Source organism: Cetorhinus maximus, chromosome 15 (genome assembly GCF_964194155.1).
Source record: "Cetorhinus maximus chromosome 15, sCetMax3.hap1.1, whole genome shotgun sequence".
In the NCBI taxonomy this organism is placed as follows: Eukaryota; Metazoa; Chordata; class Chondrichthyes; order Lamniformes; family Cetorhinidae; genus Cetorhinus; species Cetorhinus maximus.
The window spans coordinates 25,417,590-25,434,970 of record NC_135893.1 but is presented as its reverse complement, the minus strand read 5'-3'; the positions used below and the strand labels follow the sequence as shown (position 1 = coordinate 25,434,970).

Sequence of the window (17,381 nt, the reverse complement as noted above, 5' to 3'; positions counted from 1 at the left end):
ACCCTTGTTCTTCTATTAACACATTCTGCTATCTTACGTTTATGCCACTATCAGCACCTTCATTAGTCTTTAACACTACCATTAACACTCCCTTTCTCTTCTGTCCATGACATCTTTGTCAATCACTCCGTAGCTCCTATCTATCCCTGACCTTCATTTTGCTCCGCCTGCTCCATCCCACCTTAAACAGTATAAGATCTATCACATTTCTACTTCTCTTTAGCTCTGAAGAAGTCATACGGACTCGAAAGGTTAACTCTGTTTCTCTCTCCACAGATGTTGCCAGACCTGCTGAGTTTTTCCAGTATTTTCTGTTTTTATTTATTATTGGCTTTGGTGTGTGTGTGTGTGATGCATAACCTTTGAGCTGCAAAAGCAGAAAACCCTGTCAACATCTTCAAGAAAATATGCTAAAAATATTTAATACAGGGTGTTCAAATAGTTCCTTCCTCTGATATTACATATGAAATGACTGGTATAATAGTTGAGCTTTTAGTTTCCCTGCAGAGGTGCCTACTGTTTACACAGCAAGAATTTAGTAGTTAGCTGTTCCCCAGAAATACAAAAGAAACAGTGCACAAAACTGCCATCAATCCACTAAGGAAATATTGGAATGAAATTGAATTAGAGTCTTTGAATATAGAATTCTGTTCTGCATACTATAAAAAGGATAAAGATGCACTGAAGGAGGGGCAGCAAAGATTTTCAAAGTTGATACTAAAACTAAGAGGTCATACTTAACAGGAAAGGGGGAACAGGCAGGATCTCTTTTCCCTAGAAAGAAGAAACCTTGAGGTGTGTCTTAATAATGGTCCTTCAAAATATGTATGTTTGATAGGGCAGATGTAGAAAATATCTCCACTTGTGGGCAAGTCCGAAACTGGGACTGTAAATACAAGATGGTCAGAATTCAGAAACTTCTTTATCTAGATAGTGGAGAGAATGTGGAACTCACTACCAAAAGCGTAGTTGAAGTGAATAACTTAGATGCATCGAAAAGGAAGCTTGATGAGCACCTAAGGGAGAAAAGAATAGAATGATATGCTGATAGTATTAAATGAAGAGAGGAACTTGTGGAGAGTAAGTGCTGACATAGACCAGCTGGGCCAAATAACCATTTTCTGTGCTGTAAATTTGTGTAAAACTAGAAGAGAATACTTGATGTGACCAGGACCACTCAGCTCCTGACCTCATTACAGCCTTGGTTTAAACATGGACAAAAGTGTTGAACTCTAGACGTGAGGTGAGAGTGACTGCACTTGACATCAAGGCAGCATTTGACCAAGTGTGGCATCGAGGAGCCCAAGCAAAACTAGAGTTTTGGGAATCGGGGAAAACTCTCCGTTGGTTGGAATCACACCTAGCACAAAGGAAGATGGTTTTGGTTGTTGGTCAGTCATCTCAGTGCCAGGACATCACTGCAGGAGTTCCTCAGGGTAGTGTCCTAATCCCAACCATCTCTAGCTGCTTCACCAATGACCTTTCTTCCATCATAAAGTCAGAAGTGGGGATGTTCGCTGATGATTGCACAATGTTCAGCCCCATTCGCGACTCCTCAGATTCTGAAGCAGTCCATGTCCAAATGCAGCATGACCTGGACAATATCCAGGATTGGGCTGACAAGTGGCAGGTAACATTCACGCCACACAAGTGCCAGGCAATGACCATCTCCAACAAGAGAGAACCTAACCATCACCCCTTGTCGTTCAATGGCATTCCCATCCTGAATCCCCCACTATCAACAACCTGGGAGTTACCATTGACCAGAAACTGAACTGGACTAGCCATATAAATACTGTGGCTACAAGAATAGGTCAGAGGCTAGGAATCCTGTGACGAGTAACTGTCTGCCATTACAAGGCACAAGTCAAGAGTGTGATGGAATACTCTACACTTGCCTGGATGAGTGCAACTCCAACAATACTCAAGAAGCTTGACATCATCCAGGACAAAGCAGCCCAATAAATTGGCATCCCATCCACAAACATTCACTCCCTCCACCACCAACGCACAGTGGCAGCAGTGTGTACCATCTGCAAGATATACTGCAGGAATTCACCAAGGCTCTTTCGATAGCACCTTCCAAACCCATGACCACTGCAATCTAGAAGGACAAGGGCGGCAGACACATGGGAACACTAACACCTGGAAGTTCCTCTCCAAGCCACTCACCATCCTGACTTGGAAACGCATCACCGTTCCTTCACTGTTGCTGGGTCAAAATCCTAGAACTCCCTGCCTAATAGCACTGTGGATATACTTACACCACAGGGACTGCAGCAGTTCAAGGCAGCAGTTCACCACCACCACCTTCTCAAGGGCAACTAGGGATGGGCAATAAATGCTGGTCTAGCCAGCGATGCTCTCATCCCATGAAATAATTTTTTTATTCATACAAATGTGGGAGCAGATCTCTAATCATCATGTTTCTGTGACTTTGTTCAGTATTTTGATACTATGGGCAGAATTTTAACAGGCAAGGGGAGGTTAGTTCGGTGTGTGGGGGAGAGGGGGTGGAATTAGACCCTTTAAAAGTGGCATCAGGTTGGGATCGTGGCATCATCCTACCACTTCTAGATTTCACCCGAGCGTGGAACTGTCAGGCAAGTAACTGTCATATGCAAATAGGCAACCAACTGTTGTTTAACTGTCCATTCTGGCTTTAAATACCAGTGCACCCATTTCCTGAGCTGTCAGCAAGTCACCAGGGTCAACCAAGCGAGTGCACAGAAGGGTATGCTCTATCAGTGAAACTGTCAGTTTGGGAAGGCTTTGAACAGTGAAAGTGAAGAGCTCTAACCATGCCTGGGTCAAAGGTTGATACTTGCATTTCTTCTGAATGTGCTGTTGCTACTTGACAGATGATTGCCGATTTCTTGGAAGTCAATACACCTTGCCTTGCACTTCCCTGCTATCAGCTGTCACCATGGCATGCTGAACCTCTGAGGAAGAAGAGGATTAGCAGCAGGAGCAACACCAGCAGCAGCACCAGTTGTTTCCTCCTCAGCCATATGGTTGGACCAGAATGGACCAGAGATTCAGCTCCAAGGAAGTGAGACATCCCTCTTCCCAACACAGGGTTCACAGGCAGAGGATCAGCTCACTCTGCATTTCTGAGCACCAGTGCCTCAGGAGGTTTAGGCTTTCACAGAGGCTGACAACTGAAGCCTCCTTGAACCAGACCCCCTTTCTAGTGGACTAGGTGGGCATGCATTGCCAGTGGCCATCAAAGTGGTTGTCGCCTCAGGAATCAGCGTACAGTTCAGCCTCTCTGACTCATACTGGGGTCCCTTAATTAGAAATTCTTCCTTTGAAAGATTGGGATAATCATCATGCTCTTCCATTCTGGTTGGGAAACTCAAAAGTGGGATGCTAATCCCATTGGAAAGCCCACTCTAGCAGTAATCTGCTTCCTGACCTGGTGGTTGTATGGTTGGGGAGTGGAGGGGGCGGGCAGTGGTTGGGTGGGTGGAGGGGGCAGGTGGTGGTTGGGTTGGGGAGGTGAAAATTCTGCCAAATATTTCCTTCTGTTTGCAGTGTAATGAATGGCCTTCATCTTTCCCGTCGCCCTCCTCCGCATCCCCCTCTGTGTATCTGCGAACATTGTACTTGCAATAATGGGAAATTTGCCTGAAAAGCTAGATCTAACTTCACTAGATGTGCCTTGCAATGCAAGGGGAAATGCAAGAACCACAGTAGTTTAGTTGCTCACAAAACTATCTCACTGCAGCAAGACTGCCAACTTGCATGTTTAATCAGCAAGAAAATAACTGGACAAACTCGTGCTCACTTTCTGTCGTCTGATTGTTTTGAAGCAATGAAGAACAACTAATAAAACATAAAGGGGATGAAATTAGTTGACACCACCGGTGCAAAACTGACTTGTGGCAAATCTGCAGCCAGTTTTTCACTACACCAGTTTTTATTTTCCATTCTCTTGGAAAATATTGTCAAGATTTTTAATTTCAAACCAAGTAAAATTGACAGTCAGACTATGAAACAAGTCTCAGAGTTTGAACTATTGTTTATGAACTTCTGTAAAAGAAGATTGGCATGCTGGAAAAAATCGGCAGTCTTTCACCACAAACCCATTTCGCGCTGTTGGCTTAGACCAATTTCATCCCCAAAATGTAGTATAACTAGTTCCTACAACAAATTCTTTAACAACCTGTATTGTAAAGTTGACATTGTGTAATCTTCAATATTTTGAAATGCAAATTCAAAAAATGTCACCCTGCAAGATCCCAGGATATGATGCGACTTGTTAGTGTCTGTGTGTAGAGTGAACGCTGACGTGGACTAGGTGGGCCAGATGACCTGTTTGAGTTATAATTTCTGTTTACTCCATATGCTTTAGTACTGATCTGTCTCCAGTCTGAAACTGTTTCTCAACATACTATATAGAATCACTGGGACCAGATTATGATTTTCTAAAACAAAATCAAGTCATAATTGGTTTGAATTGGGATAAAGACATGTTGTAAAACAGACATAAAACAAAACACAGGAAGCATGGAATGTGATTGTCCTTTCTTTATAAGTGTTGAGCTGAAGGATTTGTGTATTTTCTTTCAGCTCAAACAGCACTGATATTCCCTCTTAACACCACCTGTCTGTAAATAGAATCTCAATCTTTACAGTGCAGAAGGTCTTTCGGCCCATCGAGTCTGTTGGCTCTCTGAAAAAGCATTCCACCTAGTCCTACTCACCTGCCTTATCCCTGTAACCTTGCACATTATTTCTTTTCAGGCAGATATCCAATTCTCTTTTGAATACCTCAATCAAACTTGCCTCCACCAACCTTTCAGGAAGTTCGTTCCATGTTGGATGAAAAAAATTTCCTCCTCCATATTTATCCCTTTTGCCAATTATTTCGGATCTTTGCCCTCTGGTTCTTGATGCTCTGTTGAGTGGGAACAGTTCACACTATCTATCCTGTCCATACCCCTCAAGATCTTGAATACCTCTATCAAGTTTCCTCTTAGCCACCTTTTCTCCAAGGAAAAGAATCCCAACCTCTCCAATCTATCCTCATAGCTACAATTCTTTATCCTTGGAATAAGCAGTGGTGAATTTTCCCAACCCCTCGATTTTTGTGTGATCCAATTTCTCCTAATAACTCTAAAGAAAACTTGAATTTGACATATGGGATGCTTTCCTTTATTAGCCAAGGCATAGAATATAAGAGCCAGGGAAGTTATGCTAGAACTGTATAAAACACTACTTAGCCACAGCTAGAGTATTGCATACAGTTCTGGTCACTGCATTACAAGAAGGATGTCATGCACTAGAGAGGATACAGAGGAGATTGGGGGTATTTTCTTTGGAACAAGAGAGGCTGTTGGGAGGTTTACTTGCATATAAAATTATGAGGAGTCTAGATAGAGTGGATAGGAAGGCACAATTTCCCCTGGGTCAATACTGAGGCAATATAGATTTAAAGTAAAAGCAAAATACTGCGGATGCTGGAAAAATTTTAAAAAGATTTAAAGTAATTGGTAAAGGGATTAGAGGGGAGTTGAGGGGAGCTTACTTTTCACAAAGGGGTGAGGGGGTCTGGAATTCACTGCCTGAAAGATTGATTGAGGCAGAAACCCTCATTTCATTTAAAATGTACTTGGATACGCACTTGAAATGCTGTAACCTACAAAGCTACCGAGAGCTGGAAAGTAGGATTAGGTTAGATAGCTCCATTTTGCCTAGCAGGGACACAGTGGGCTGAATGGCCTCCGTGTGCTGTAAATGCCTATGATATATCAATAAAATGATCTTGACATTTGTGTTCATACTAACATACAACCATATTGCCTTACTCCCTTTCCCTCTATCTTTCCTACTCCTCTCCATGACAACGTAGTGGGCTGTAACTTCCTCGGAGTGGTAATCAGCGTTGGATTGCCACTCCATGCCCACTTACCTGTGCCATATTTTTCCCAAGCCTGTCTCGTCCGACTTCCAACTGAGGCCAGGTGAGATCCAGATTGCACAGCTATCTCTGAAGTCCAGAAGAGTCTAATTGAAGGAGGACACGCCCCCTTTACAGCACTTGCTGCCATAAGCTTGGGGGGGTGGGGGTTGGGCATTTTCAGGGGAGTGGGGAGGCTAGAACATTTGGGGGGCTGGGGGGTTAGAATTTCAGGGGGTCAGGTTGGGGGGTGTAAGAGTCAGGCACTGGGGGGGAAGAGAGCCAGGCGAGGAGTCCTACATGGGTGGGAAAATCCCATGCTTGGCAGGGGCTGGTTAATCAGGGATCGGGGCATCCCCTGGGGTGGGGGGGGGGAGTGTGGGGGGCAGTGTGCAGGGTGTTGAGTTGTCCCCCAGCGGGAGCCCTATGAAGGGGATCAGTTAGGTCTTTACAATCATTACTCAGAAGTTAGAAAAGGTTTTAATTCTTCTAACATTTTCTGGGTACCTATTGGTATAACCCTGGCGGAACCGTCCGATGTTTGTAATTTAAACCACATTTTCAGATGGTTCCCAGCACAGTGCAATTGTTGAGAAGAAGTGTGCATTTCTGGGCAATTGCCGTGCAAATCCTTGGGAACTTCCCAGAGGGATTCCCCAGCACATCTTTGGGGTACCCCCCAAATCTGATGCTGGAGAGCTCAGAGGTTATGGCCCAATGTGTCCTACCTGCTCCAGGAGCCCTTGCTGTGACTAGGTGATGTTGTCAAAATTTCCCAGTGGTCTCACATTCCCATTAGCAAGATTAATAGAATGTAGGCGGAAACTTTTTCCAGCTGCAGTAATTGCTAGTCAAACGTTCAGTAGTCTTTAGGCTCGAAACTCTTCATGTACACCTATCTCAACTGATCCAGGAAACCATTGTCCCTCCTATTTCTCATTCTAACTTGTCCTTGGTATTCTTCAAGCATAAAGCCAGGAAATTCAGGGCTGCACTGCCTCAGGGCCTCATTACATATTAAAATTAGCTGGTAGTCCACTACTCCTATTTTCTCAGACAGCTAGTGCAGGTAACGATTATGTGGTTGCTATATACAGCTCCTCTAGACCCGCCTTTTTGAATCTTTACTTGTCCCATTACCACTTCCTTTTGCCTTGCGCCATCATCCCTTTTGAAAGGCAGTAGTGATTAAATGACAGCTATTATATTGAAGGAAGAAGATACTTTCCTTAAAGGGAGTGCAATACAGAAAAGATTCGCTCAATTGATTCCTGGGATAAAGGGTTTGACTTTTGAGCAGAGGTTGAGTAGAATGGTCCTATGTTCCCTGGAGTATAGAAGAATGAGAGGTGACCTCAAAATTTATAAAAATCATAGGCAGTTTGTCATGGTAGATGGTGAGAGGCTGTTTTCTCTGGCTCTAGCATGTAGGATAAGGGGTCGGCTATTTGGGACTGAGATGAGGAGGAATTTCTTCACTCGAAGAAGAGAGAATAGGGGAGGCGATGGCGTAGTGGTCTTGTCACTGGGCTAGCAATCCAGAGACCCATGATAATATTCTGGGGACCCGGGTTTGAATCCCACCACTGGCAGATGGTGGATTTGAATTCAGTAAAAAATCTGGAATCAAAAGTGGAATGATGACCGTCAAACTATTGTCAATTGTCGTAAAAACCCATCTGATTCACTAATGTCCTTTAGGGAAGGAAATCTGTCGTCCTTACCTGGTCTGGCCTACATGTGCCTCCAGACCCACAGCAATGTGGTTGACTCCTAACTGCCCTCCGAACAAGGGTAATTAGGGATGGGCAATAAATGCTGGTCTAACCAGCGATGCCCACGTCCCATGAATGAATAAAAAAATAGAAGCAGGAATAGGCCATACAGCCTTTTAAACCTGTCCCAACATTCAGTATGATCATGGCTGATCTTGACTTTTTGTCCAAGCCCCATTTCTGTCTTTTCCCATATCCCTGATTCCCATAGAGTCCTAACATTTACTGTCTGTCTCAGACATGAATAGTGTACAGTCAACAACTGAATATCCGCAGTCCTTCTAGAGAAGAGAATTCAAAAGATTCAAAACCTTCTCAGTGAAGCAATTCTTCCTCATCTCAGTCTTAAATGATTGACCCCTTACCCTGAGTCTGTGTTCCATAGCTCTAGAATCTCCAACCAGTGGAAACTGTTGTAATATCATTTTAAGGGAATATGCAAATGAGCAAGTAACCAGGATGTAAAGCGGCATGTGACCACAGCTAGTGTAAGAATTGTAGTTGTGCTGTCCTTGTGAGCAATAGTTGCTGAATCCATACAGTAAGTCTGTCTGTTGAGCCATTCTACTGTGTCTTCATATAAACCAAATCTACATATAGTTTACCTGTTTTGATGTGAGATTGATGAGTTTATGGAAAACAAACATAGAAGCACAACAGAAACAACATCTTAACATGTACCCTGTTTAAGTTCCCTCAGAATCTTATAAATTTCAATGAGATCACTTCTTCTTCTTCTAAATTCCATACAGTAGCAGTCCAGTCTGCTCAAATTTTCATCATAAAATAGTTCTCATTCCAAAAATCAATCTAGTGAACCTTCTTCACTGCACCACCGCCAAGGCAAAGTATATCCTTTCTTCGATGAGGAGACCAAAACTCTACACTACTCCAGGTCTGGTTCCACCAAAGCCCTGTGCAGTTATAACAAGATTTCCTCACTCTAATACTCCAGGCTGTATTAAAGGCTAACCTACCATTTAATTTCTTAGTTGCTTGCTGCTTTGTGTTTCTTCTATGAGGCCACCCAAATTTCTCTGGATATCAACTTTTTTAAGGTGGTGAGAAACTTTTTTAAATTCTACTTTTCTATTCTTCTTACTGAGTGAACAACCTCACTTTCCCACATTATTCTCCACCTGCCACTTTATTGTCCATTCACTTGACCTGCCTATATCTCTCTGCAGCCTCTTTGTATCCTCACAATGTATGCCCTGCCAAGTTTTGTATGGTCAGCAAACTTGGATATATTACTCTGGCTCTTCATCTAAGTCAGCTAATATATAACTGTGTTGTGAATCCTTGAAACTCTGTACTCCAGAGGGCTGTGGATGTTCAGTAGTTGAGTATATTCAAAACTGAAATTATAGCTTTTTGGCCACTAAGGTAATCAAGGGATATGGCAATAGGGTGGAAAAGTGGAGTTGATGTAGAAGATCAGCCATAATTTTATTGAATGGTGCAGCAGACTCAAGGCTTCAAATGGCCTACTCCTCCTGTTTATGTTCTCAGAGTGGAGCTCCTGAGCCACACCAGGCAATGCTTTTAACACAGTTGAGCACCATATAACAAGCCATTGTCTTATGAGATAGAGTGGGGATTATACTTTCTTTGTTGAACATAATATACCAATTGCTCTTTTCCTATTTCACTTTTTTCTACCTTGAGCTTGGAGCTTTAGGTGAAGGAGAGTTTATTTTTATGGTCGTTAAACATTAGTGACAGTTTTTCCTACATTCACTTTTTCTAAATAAATTGTAAATGCGTTTGAAATTTTCAGGTTTACAATTTTGCTAGAAATAGCAATGACAGGAACTGCTCCTGCTATGTAATACCACAAGAAACTAATTTACCCCACTTCCTTCCCCCTCCCCCACTCCAAAAGTCAATTTTTTTTCTATTCATTCATGGGATGTGGGTGTTGTTGACTAGGCCAGCATTTATTGCCCATCCCTAATTGCCCTCAAGAAGGTGGTGGTGAGCTGCCGTCTTGAATCTATAGAACCTTGAACCACAGTCTGTGTGGTGTAGGTTCGCCCATGGTGCTGTTAGGGAGGGAAGTTCCAGGATTTTGATCTAGTGACAGTGAAGGAAAAGCAATATATTTCCAAGTCAGGATGATGAGTGGCTTGGAGGGGAACTTGCAGGTGGTGGTGTTCCCATATATCTGCCGTCCTTGTCCTTCTACATGGTGGTGATCGTGGGTTTGAAAGTTGCTGTCTGAGGAGTATGTAAACACTTCGAGTTTCAATCCCAATGTGAAATACAAGAATCCCTCTGCATTGTAATTTTTAATTTACAACACCATCTGGATGCTGGGATCTAATAATGTTAAAAGATTTTATTTTTACTACTAGAATTCCCATGGTATTGCTCATGATTACAGTGGTGTTGTATCCAGCAACATTACCAGAAGCTCCAACTTATCTGCATTCGGGGCAGCCCCAGGATTTGGAGCACTGGGAAAGGAGTTGAGGGTCTAGTAATACCATGGGTCCCAGGGTTTAGAAGCAGTGGAAAATGATATTTTAAAAATGATGGGCAATTCCTGGAATCTGGGCAAATTGGAATGCCCATTCCAATGAGATTGCCAGCCCTGGTTGCATTAGGGTTTTCAGCTCAGGTAGCACTGGAAATGTGGTTTAGTGGCTTGTGAGCATTGAATGAGTCAGGGAGGTCTGTTCTCTATTGGACCTCGGAAGCCTCTTCCTCCATTCATGTGTCTTGTGTCCATTCATGGGCTGTGAGCATCACTAGCAATGCTTTATTTTATTGCCCATCCTTAATTGTCTTTGAGGGCAATAAATGGTGCCTTTGCCAGTGACACTTGTATCTCATGAACAAATAAAGGCCTGAGAAAGAGGGTTTTGAGGTCCAGTGGAACTTGGGATGAGGCGGAAGGTAGGTTTGAGTTGGGGGGAGGTTTCGGAGCATTTGGGACTGATTTCTGGCTTGCTGGGATATGACGGTATTGGAGAGAAAGTGGGGTTTAGTGTCTTTCGGAGGGGTGGCGGGGAGGAGGCACCGGGGAATTGGAGTTCAAACTCCCTTTATCCTTTTTGAACTATCTCTGCCCTTCCAAGCCTGTTTGGCAGTCTCTTTTCTACCTTCAGGCATCCAGTACCACTTTCCCAATTGTCCGTGGTTCAATTTCCTCAATTTGCTGGTTAACGCATTTGTGTTAAAATTAATTTGTGCTGTTTTGATGCAATTTATTTGTTTAAATGTTTTTAAATTGGACTAACACCCTTATTAATCCATTAAACTGCATTAAAAAAGCACAAAGGAATTTTACGTGTTAACAAGTGTGCAATCTGAGGAGAGAGATCTAAGTGACCTCTATTAAATTGAATTTTAATTAGTTTATAGTATATCTCATTGAACTAAATTTTTTGCGAGGGTGAGGAAGAATCAAAGTAGAATTTTCCTATTCTGTGTGTCGTTACTAGTTGAAGCCCCTACTTCCATTATTTTTGTTTTAGTAAAAATAGTTAAATATGTTAATAATGAACTTATAAGGGCATACATTTTTTCCTGTTTTCTTTGCATTTCCCCATTTTTCTTAAACTCCCTCCCCTGAGATTGCTGACTGATACAATTCAGTGGATGTCAACAACCCTCCAGCATTTTGATTTATTATTCATTCTTCTTGTTCAGGCTCTTGTGTTGGCAAAAATGCAAAGGATATCCCAGCCAAATCTAGGCCTACCCTCACCTGATTATCACACGAACTTTCCAGTGGGAATCACTGACTAACAATCAACAACACGAATCTTGCCTTTTTTCCTTTTCCTACCACAGCCCCTCCCTCGGTGCCCCCACCCCACATCCCAAACACACCAATTTCTTATTAGGGCAGGCTAAGGCAAATGATTGTGTCCCTACCTTGGCTGAGATTAGTTTAAAACTGCACCATCAACTATACATGGAATTGTCCTGATTTGTATACTTTGTATCTCTCAGGACAGCATTTTTACCCAAGTGAGTAATATGGACAGTGAGTAAGTGGTTGGATTTGTTTTCCTCCATACTGGCTGTCCATAATGTGTCCTTAGTTTTTGTTTGAAGGGTAACAGGAATTTGCCACACTTGTGACTGGCACAGTGGTCTCTTTCATTGCTGCTGCCTTATTCTCCTATAGATGACCTTTAAGCTGCAAGGTTAAATAAATCTTTAATCACCCTGTTTTTACAAACAACAAATGAAAGCTGTGCCAATTGCATTAATTGAAATTATTGTGATTAATGTTATTTAGAAATTACATGTTCACAGCAGAAGAAAATGGAATAATTTTACAGGCTTGAGGTAAAATTGAGATGATGATACGTAGCCCTCCGGGGGAGTGATTTCCTTTGATAAAAGTGTAGTGACTGACCACTAGCAATTAAACATTGTCAATTCAGATCTTTGCCTAGTTAGAAAAGATGGGAGAGAGATTTTCTACCACCAGCTGTACCCTCCTGTATGGTTAAGCATTATTTGCTTTTGACTTTCTCAATTAGAAAATAAATAGAGTTGAGTCAATATAATTGACCAATTGTACCTTTTAGCTAGATTCTTGTTGCCTCTTCAAATAAGCTTCATTACTGATGTGACTCGTATGATAGGCAAGCGTCAATGTCTTCTAGACATCTGTAATTCAGAGTTGTGTAGTTGACTTGTCTGCAAGCGTTAATCTAGTGACCCCCTTGGAAAGTGCACACTGAGTGGGATCAGGCTCAGCTGTGATATCCTTTATGATTCACTAGCCTGCTACATATTCTCATGTATAAACTTTGGTCACTTGGGCACAACTAGTGGATGGCTACTGTAATGTTGCTACACAGGAAGACATTCTCATGGTCCTAAACTAGAATGGAACTGATGATGCTTGTTCACAGGATCTCCATAAAACTTTTTCTGAATTGTGCCACATTAGAAGCTTTCTGCAACCTGTGTGTACACTATGGGATTGAATGCATCATCCTCCAAATTTATCTTCACTTTCCTCCCCTTTCACACTAAGAGCCAGCACATTCAAGAGAGGAGATGCACAAGGTTAGTGAATTTATACATTAGTTGTTGATCCGTCTTTTGGAGGGAATCAGGAGTTCTGTCTTAATGTTCTTACACAAGTTCATTTTGAGGGATTTAGTGTATTATAGTGATTGCCCAAATACTTGGAAGAAGATAGGTCCAATTTAACTTACTTTTGATAATACTGCAGATGCTGGAAATCTGAAAGAAAAACAGAAAATGCTGGAAAATCTCAGCAGGTCTGACAGCATCTGTGGAGAGAAAGACCGAGTTGATGTTTTGAGTCCGTATGACCTGAAACCTTTATGCTCTGAAAAGGGGTCATACGAACTTGAAACGTCAACTCTGTTTTTCTCTCCACACATGCTGTCGGACCTGCTGAGTTTTTCCAGAATTTTCTGTTTTTCTCTCCACTTATTTTTGGTTCTGTTCTGTGCATAAGGGGACAGAACTAAAAGAATAAATACTAAGTATACAGTTACAATAATTACTACATATGGAGCTTAGCAGATTGCCAAATAAAGTAAAGCTTTCCATTTTCCTTTCCAACCCTGTCTGCCCCACCCCCGAAAAAACACACAACAAATATTTTGTTGATGGTTACTAAATATTGGTGATGAGGACTGGCTCAGTACTTACCACTAACCAAGGTCAACTCTCTCCTTTCAGGTTTACTTCCCCCAATTCGGGTGGATGTGTATTGATGCCACCGATCCAAACAAAGGCAACTGGTTGCGGTACGTGAACTGGGCTCGCTCCTCCGATGAGCAGAACCTCTTTCCTCTGGAGATCAACAGGGCTATCTACTACAAAGTCTTCAAGGTAGTCGTATCCCGATGATGTGAAGATTAGTACAAGTTCTCATAGAGTTGCACTCTGGCCTTGCCCACTCCACACGTACATGCACAAATGCAAACAGTCATAAATATATGCTTGTATTAAGTTTTCTCGTAAGGTTCCCTTGCTCAAACCCTTTGAAGAAAAACATTGAGGCTGCTTTGATCCTATTTCATCTCCTCTTTCTCTCCCAATATATTCCATGATGCCTATCTGTCGTCTTCCTCTTTGTCCCATTCCCCACCTAAAAGTAAAGTTCAAATCATCTACAGTTCTTTGATAGTGCTGCAAAAAAAACCTGTTACACTTTTTTTTTCCATTTTCTTTCAGTCTGTCATCTGAGCTTTTAAAATGCAACTGGAAAGAAACTAAGGATTATTAACTGTCATTTAATGAAATTTAATTTTCTTTTTGTAGAGCCTTCTAAATTACCAACTCTGGACATAATCCTGGAGGTTTCATCACATGACCTTCTAATTCCAAACATCCCACTCAATCAAACAGCCTTTATTTCTGCTCTCCAATATTTTTGTTTTTTGTAACTTTATAAACATGCATTCAAAGAATTTTTTTTAAAATACAACTTTTTTATTATCCCTTTGAGTTTTCTCTTGGGTTGCTTGCAGCAAAGTCCAGAAGATTCCTGGGGCCTCCAGGGCAATCCTGTAGGGTTGGCAGTCTGAGGTGCCTTCCCAGGAAGGCTGAAAGCAATAGCTGTTGTTTTAACTTTGAAGCTCGTGTACAGTTTATAGCGAATCCTTTTAGCAATATAAGAAGTCCCAAAAAATTTATCCACAGTACCCACTAAGATGGGAAAGCAAATGTCAGTGATTTCTCAATAAAGTTTTTCAAACTATTTGTTTTCTGAAGTTTTTATTTTATGCATGCAATTACTGTTCTTATGTTTACACTTGGGTAAAATAGATTTTGGTATTGTCAATTTATGTGTATTGTTGATGGCCAAAAACCTTTTCTTGGTCCCTATCTTCTTGTACTTCATATTGTGATACTTGTTTTGCACAAACCTGCCTTGTACAACTTTGTTGCAACTTCCCATAAGGTGAGTGTTGTATGCCATCAATCCTGAATTCTGTTCACACTAAAGTTGGGGTAGCCTCTGAGACTCCAGTTCAGGAGATGTACCATGTTACGAATACAGTTTGGTGTCTGCATAAGGATGAACATTTACGGCAAATCTTTAAAAATATTTGCTTTAGATTTTTCTTGTTTTTAAACGGACAGAAGTTCCCCAATGGCCAAGTAGATAAGGGCACCGGGTGATGTAAAGTTAAACCATAGGAATTAGAAGTGCCAACTTCAAGAAGTTATTTGGGAAGAATTTTCTGCCTACCAAAAAATGAAAGGTAAAATGCTAGACATTAGAAACATGTTGTAACTACACAGCACGTCACTTAGCATCTGAAAGAATAAGATAGGTTAATGGTTATACTGAACAATCTGCTATGTTCCAAATGCTAATCTGAGCAAATAGCTTTAAGGGTTCCACCTGAATAATAAAACTTGTCTTTTTTCTGTTTAAAGTGCTTAATAAGCCTGCTATGTATTTCAGAAAAATCTCCAGTAGTAACTCTACCTTCACTGTTACTGCACACACACAAATGATTTTAGTGGTTGCAGCATTACTTCACAAATGTACAGTATTCCTGGCTCTGTTGAGTTAGCTAATCTGAAGTAGGATGACACGGGGGGCACTACAATGACATGGGTTAATCGGTCCAATTGTAGCTTAATTCTTTAGAATAATTTACACATTATATGGGTTACTGTTTTGATAATTATTTCATACAATCTGCAGGCCAATCTACAGCACTAAAACATTTTTTAAAAAAGGCTAAGCAAACTGGCATAAATGGAATACACATCAGCAAATGCTGTACAATAATATTCCCACTAGTGATGCTCTTTGGTTCAAATGATTGTATCCCATAGGATATTCTTCACAAACTATTACCTGCTGATGTGTATCATCTATGCAATGCACAGTTCACAGAATTATAGTCTTAACCCTCCCACTGGCATAAACCTTGTCTGAACATACAGGATTGAATAAAATGCATCCTGGAGATACTTTGTGGTTATTACAATTTGCACAGCCATTCTACTTTGTGTGATTTCTAAAACTCTCACCATTTAATAAATATCACTCAGTGCCAACTTCAAGCAGTTATTTGGGAAGAATTTTCTGCCTACCAAAGAATGAAATGCTAGACATTAGAAACGTGCTGTAACTACACAGCCGGTCGTTTAACATCTGAAAGAATAATATCTGTTAATGGTTATGCTGAACAACCTGCTATGTTCCAAATGCAAATCTGAGCAAGTAGTTGTAAGGATTTCACTTGAATAATAAACCTGTTTTTTTCTGTTTAAAGTGCTTAATGAGCCTGCTATGTACTTCAGAAAAATTTCTAGTAGTAACTCTGCCTTCGCTGTTACTGCACATGCACAAATGATTTCAGTGATTGCAGCATTACTTTACAGATGTACAATATTTCTAAGAGGGCAGTGCCAATTACTTCTACTCTTCCCACTTTGACTCCTTCCAAACTGATTTGCAAGAAGCTCTCTCTTTAAAGCTGGTTTCTATGACTTTTCTGCCATAGTCATCCATCAATGTTGGCACCCCTCTATTTTAACAATTTTCCAGCTGAAGTAAATAATTAAAAAAGGAATCCAAATTTAGTGTGAATCCAAACAATGATGGACCTTTTATATTTGAGTAGTTGATTTCCTGTGGTGTTACAGTCAGCTGGAAAAAAAATGTCAATTTTGCTGCCGAAGTCTGCCTTGATTCTTGGTCATCAGTTCCCTTTCTGTTTGTTATCTATACTATCAATCTTTTTGCACATTCTTACTTTCCCTGACGTGTGTGTTCTGGCTCTTCCACAGGCTCTTGCTTTTACTCTTGTGTTTTCATTCAGTTTTTATGACTTGAGGCTGCAGCATTCTGCCTTGATTATATCAGTATAGTTATGTTTATTTCAAAAGCTGTGTTTCTATTTTCCTTCTCCTGCTCCCAACCAAATGCCATGAGGGAAACAAAAAACGTAGATTAGCTTGAAACTTTTAACTCCATAGGAATGCTGTGTAAATATGTTTCACATCCTTCATTAGACTTTAACACGAGGTAAAACCCTGTGGAGATGATATATCCTGGTTGTTGCATGTAAGTATTAAACTCATGTAAAGGTCAAAATCTATAAGGGATCTTGTGATGTCCATTAGACCAAAAGTCTCTTGTTCACCCATATTCATACTTTGCCTTATATTTGCTGTGTGGACAATTGTTTCTCTTTTTCATAAATGTTCTAGATTAGAAGATTTACTCTTTATAAAGATTAACAAAGAAATGCATCAAGAAAGATCTAAAAAAAATAGATTACCTTAAAATCTTGTCTTCAGATCACACCCAATTTTAAAGTTGCAGTTTCAGTGAAACCATATGTTACTTTCCTCAGTAGGTGTAAAATATATATGAAGATGGCTACATGTCCCAGATTTTACAGTATAAATGCTAGGTGCTGCTAATCAACAAATGTGTTTTGATTTAATTAAATTTTCATTATCTTGTTAAAGGAACAGAATAGCTGTTTGAGCTGATGGACTTTAACTTTGTATAAGTTGCTTTTTCTGAGCTCATTTAATTCTCCAGTTTGAATTGCTCCTGCCCTTTATCATTGGTAAAACTCCAAATGCCAGTAGTTCACCCTGAGTTACACAACTCAGAATGCTGTCTCTGGACCAGCCCAATTTTGGAAAGATAAAATATATAATTGTCCAAAGCAAAACACTGTGCATGCTGGAAATCTGAATAACAACAGGAAATG

The 17,381-nt window shown here is 40.8% G+C and overlaps 1 protein-coding gene across 2 annotated transcripts in view; it reads left to right on the top strand.

The window, feature by feature from the left end:
• Positions 1-17,381, top strand: part of prdm2a (PR domain containing 2, with ZNF domain a) — a 170,142-nt gene that overhangs the window by 111,419 nt on the left and 41,342 nt on the right. For both annotated transcript variants that reach the window (XM_078558167.1, XM_078558166.1), the window contains exon 5: positions 13,366-13,518. In XM_078558167.1, the coding sequence (XP_078414293.1) occupies positions 13,366-13,518 (153 nt within the window). The remainder of the gene's footprint in view (positions 1-13,365; positions 13,519-17,381) is intronic.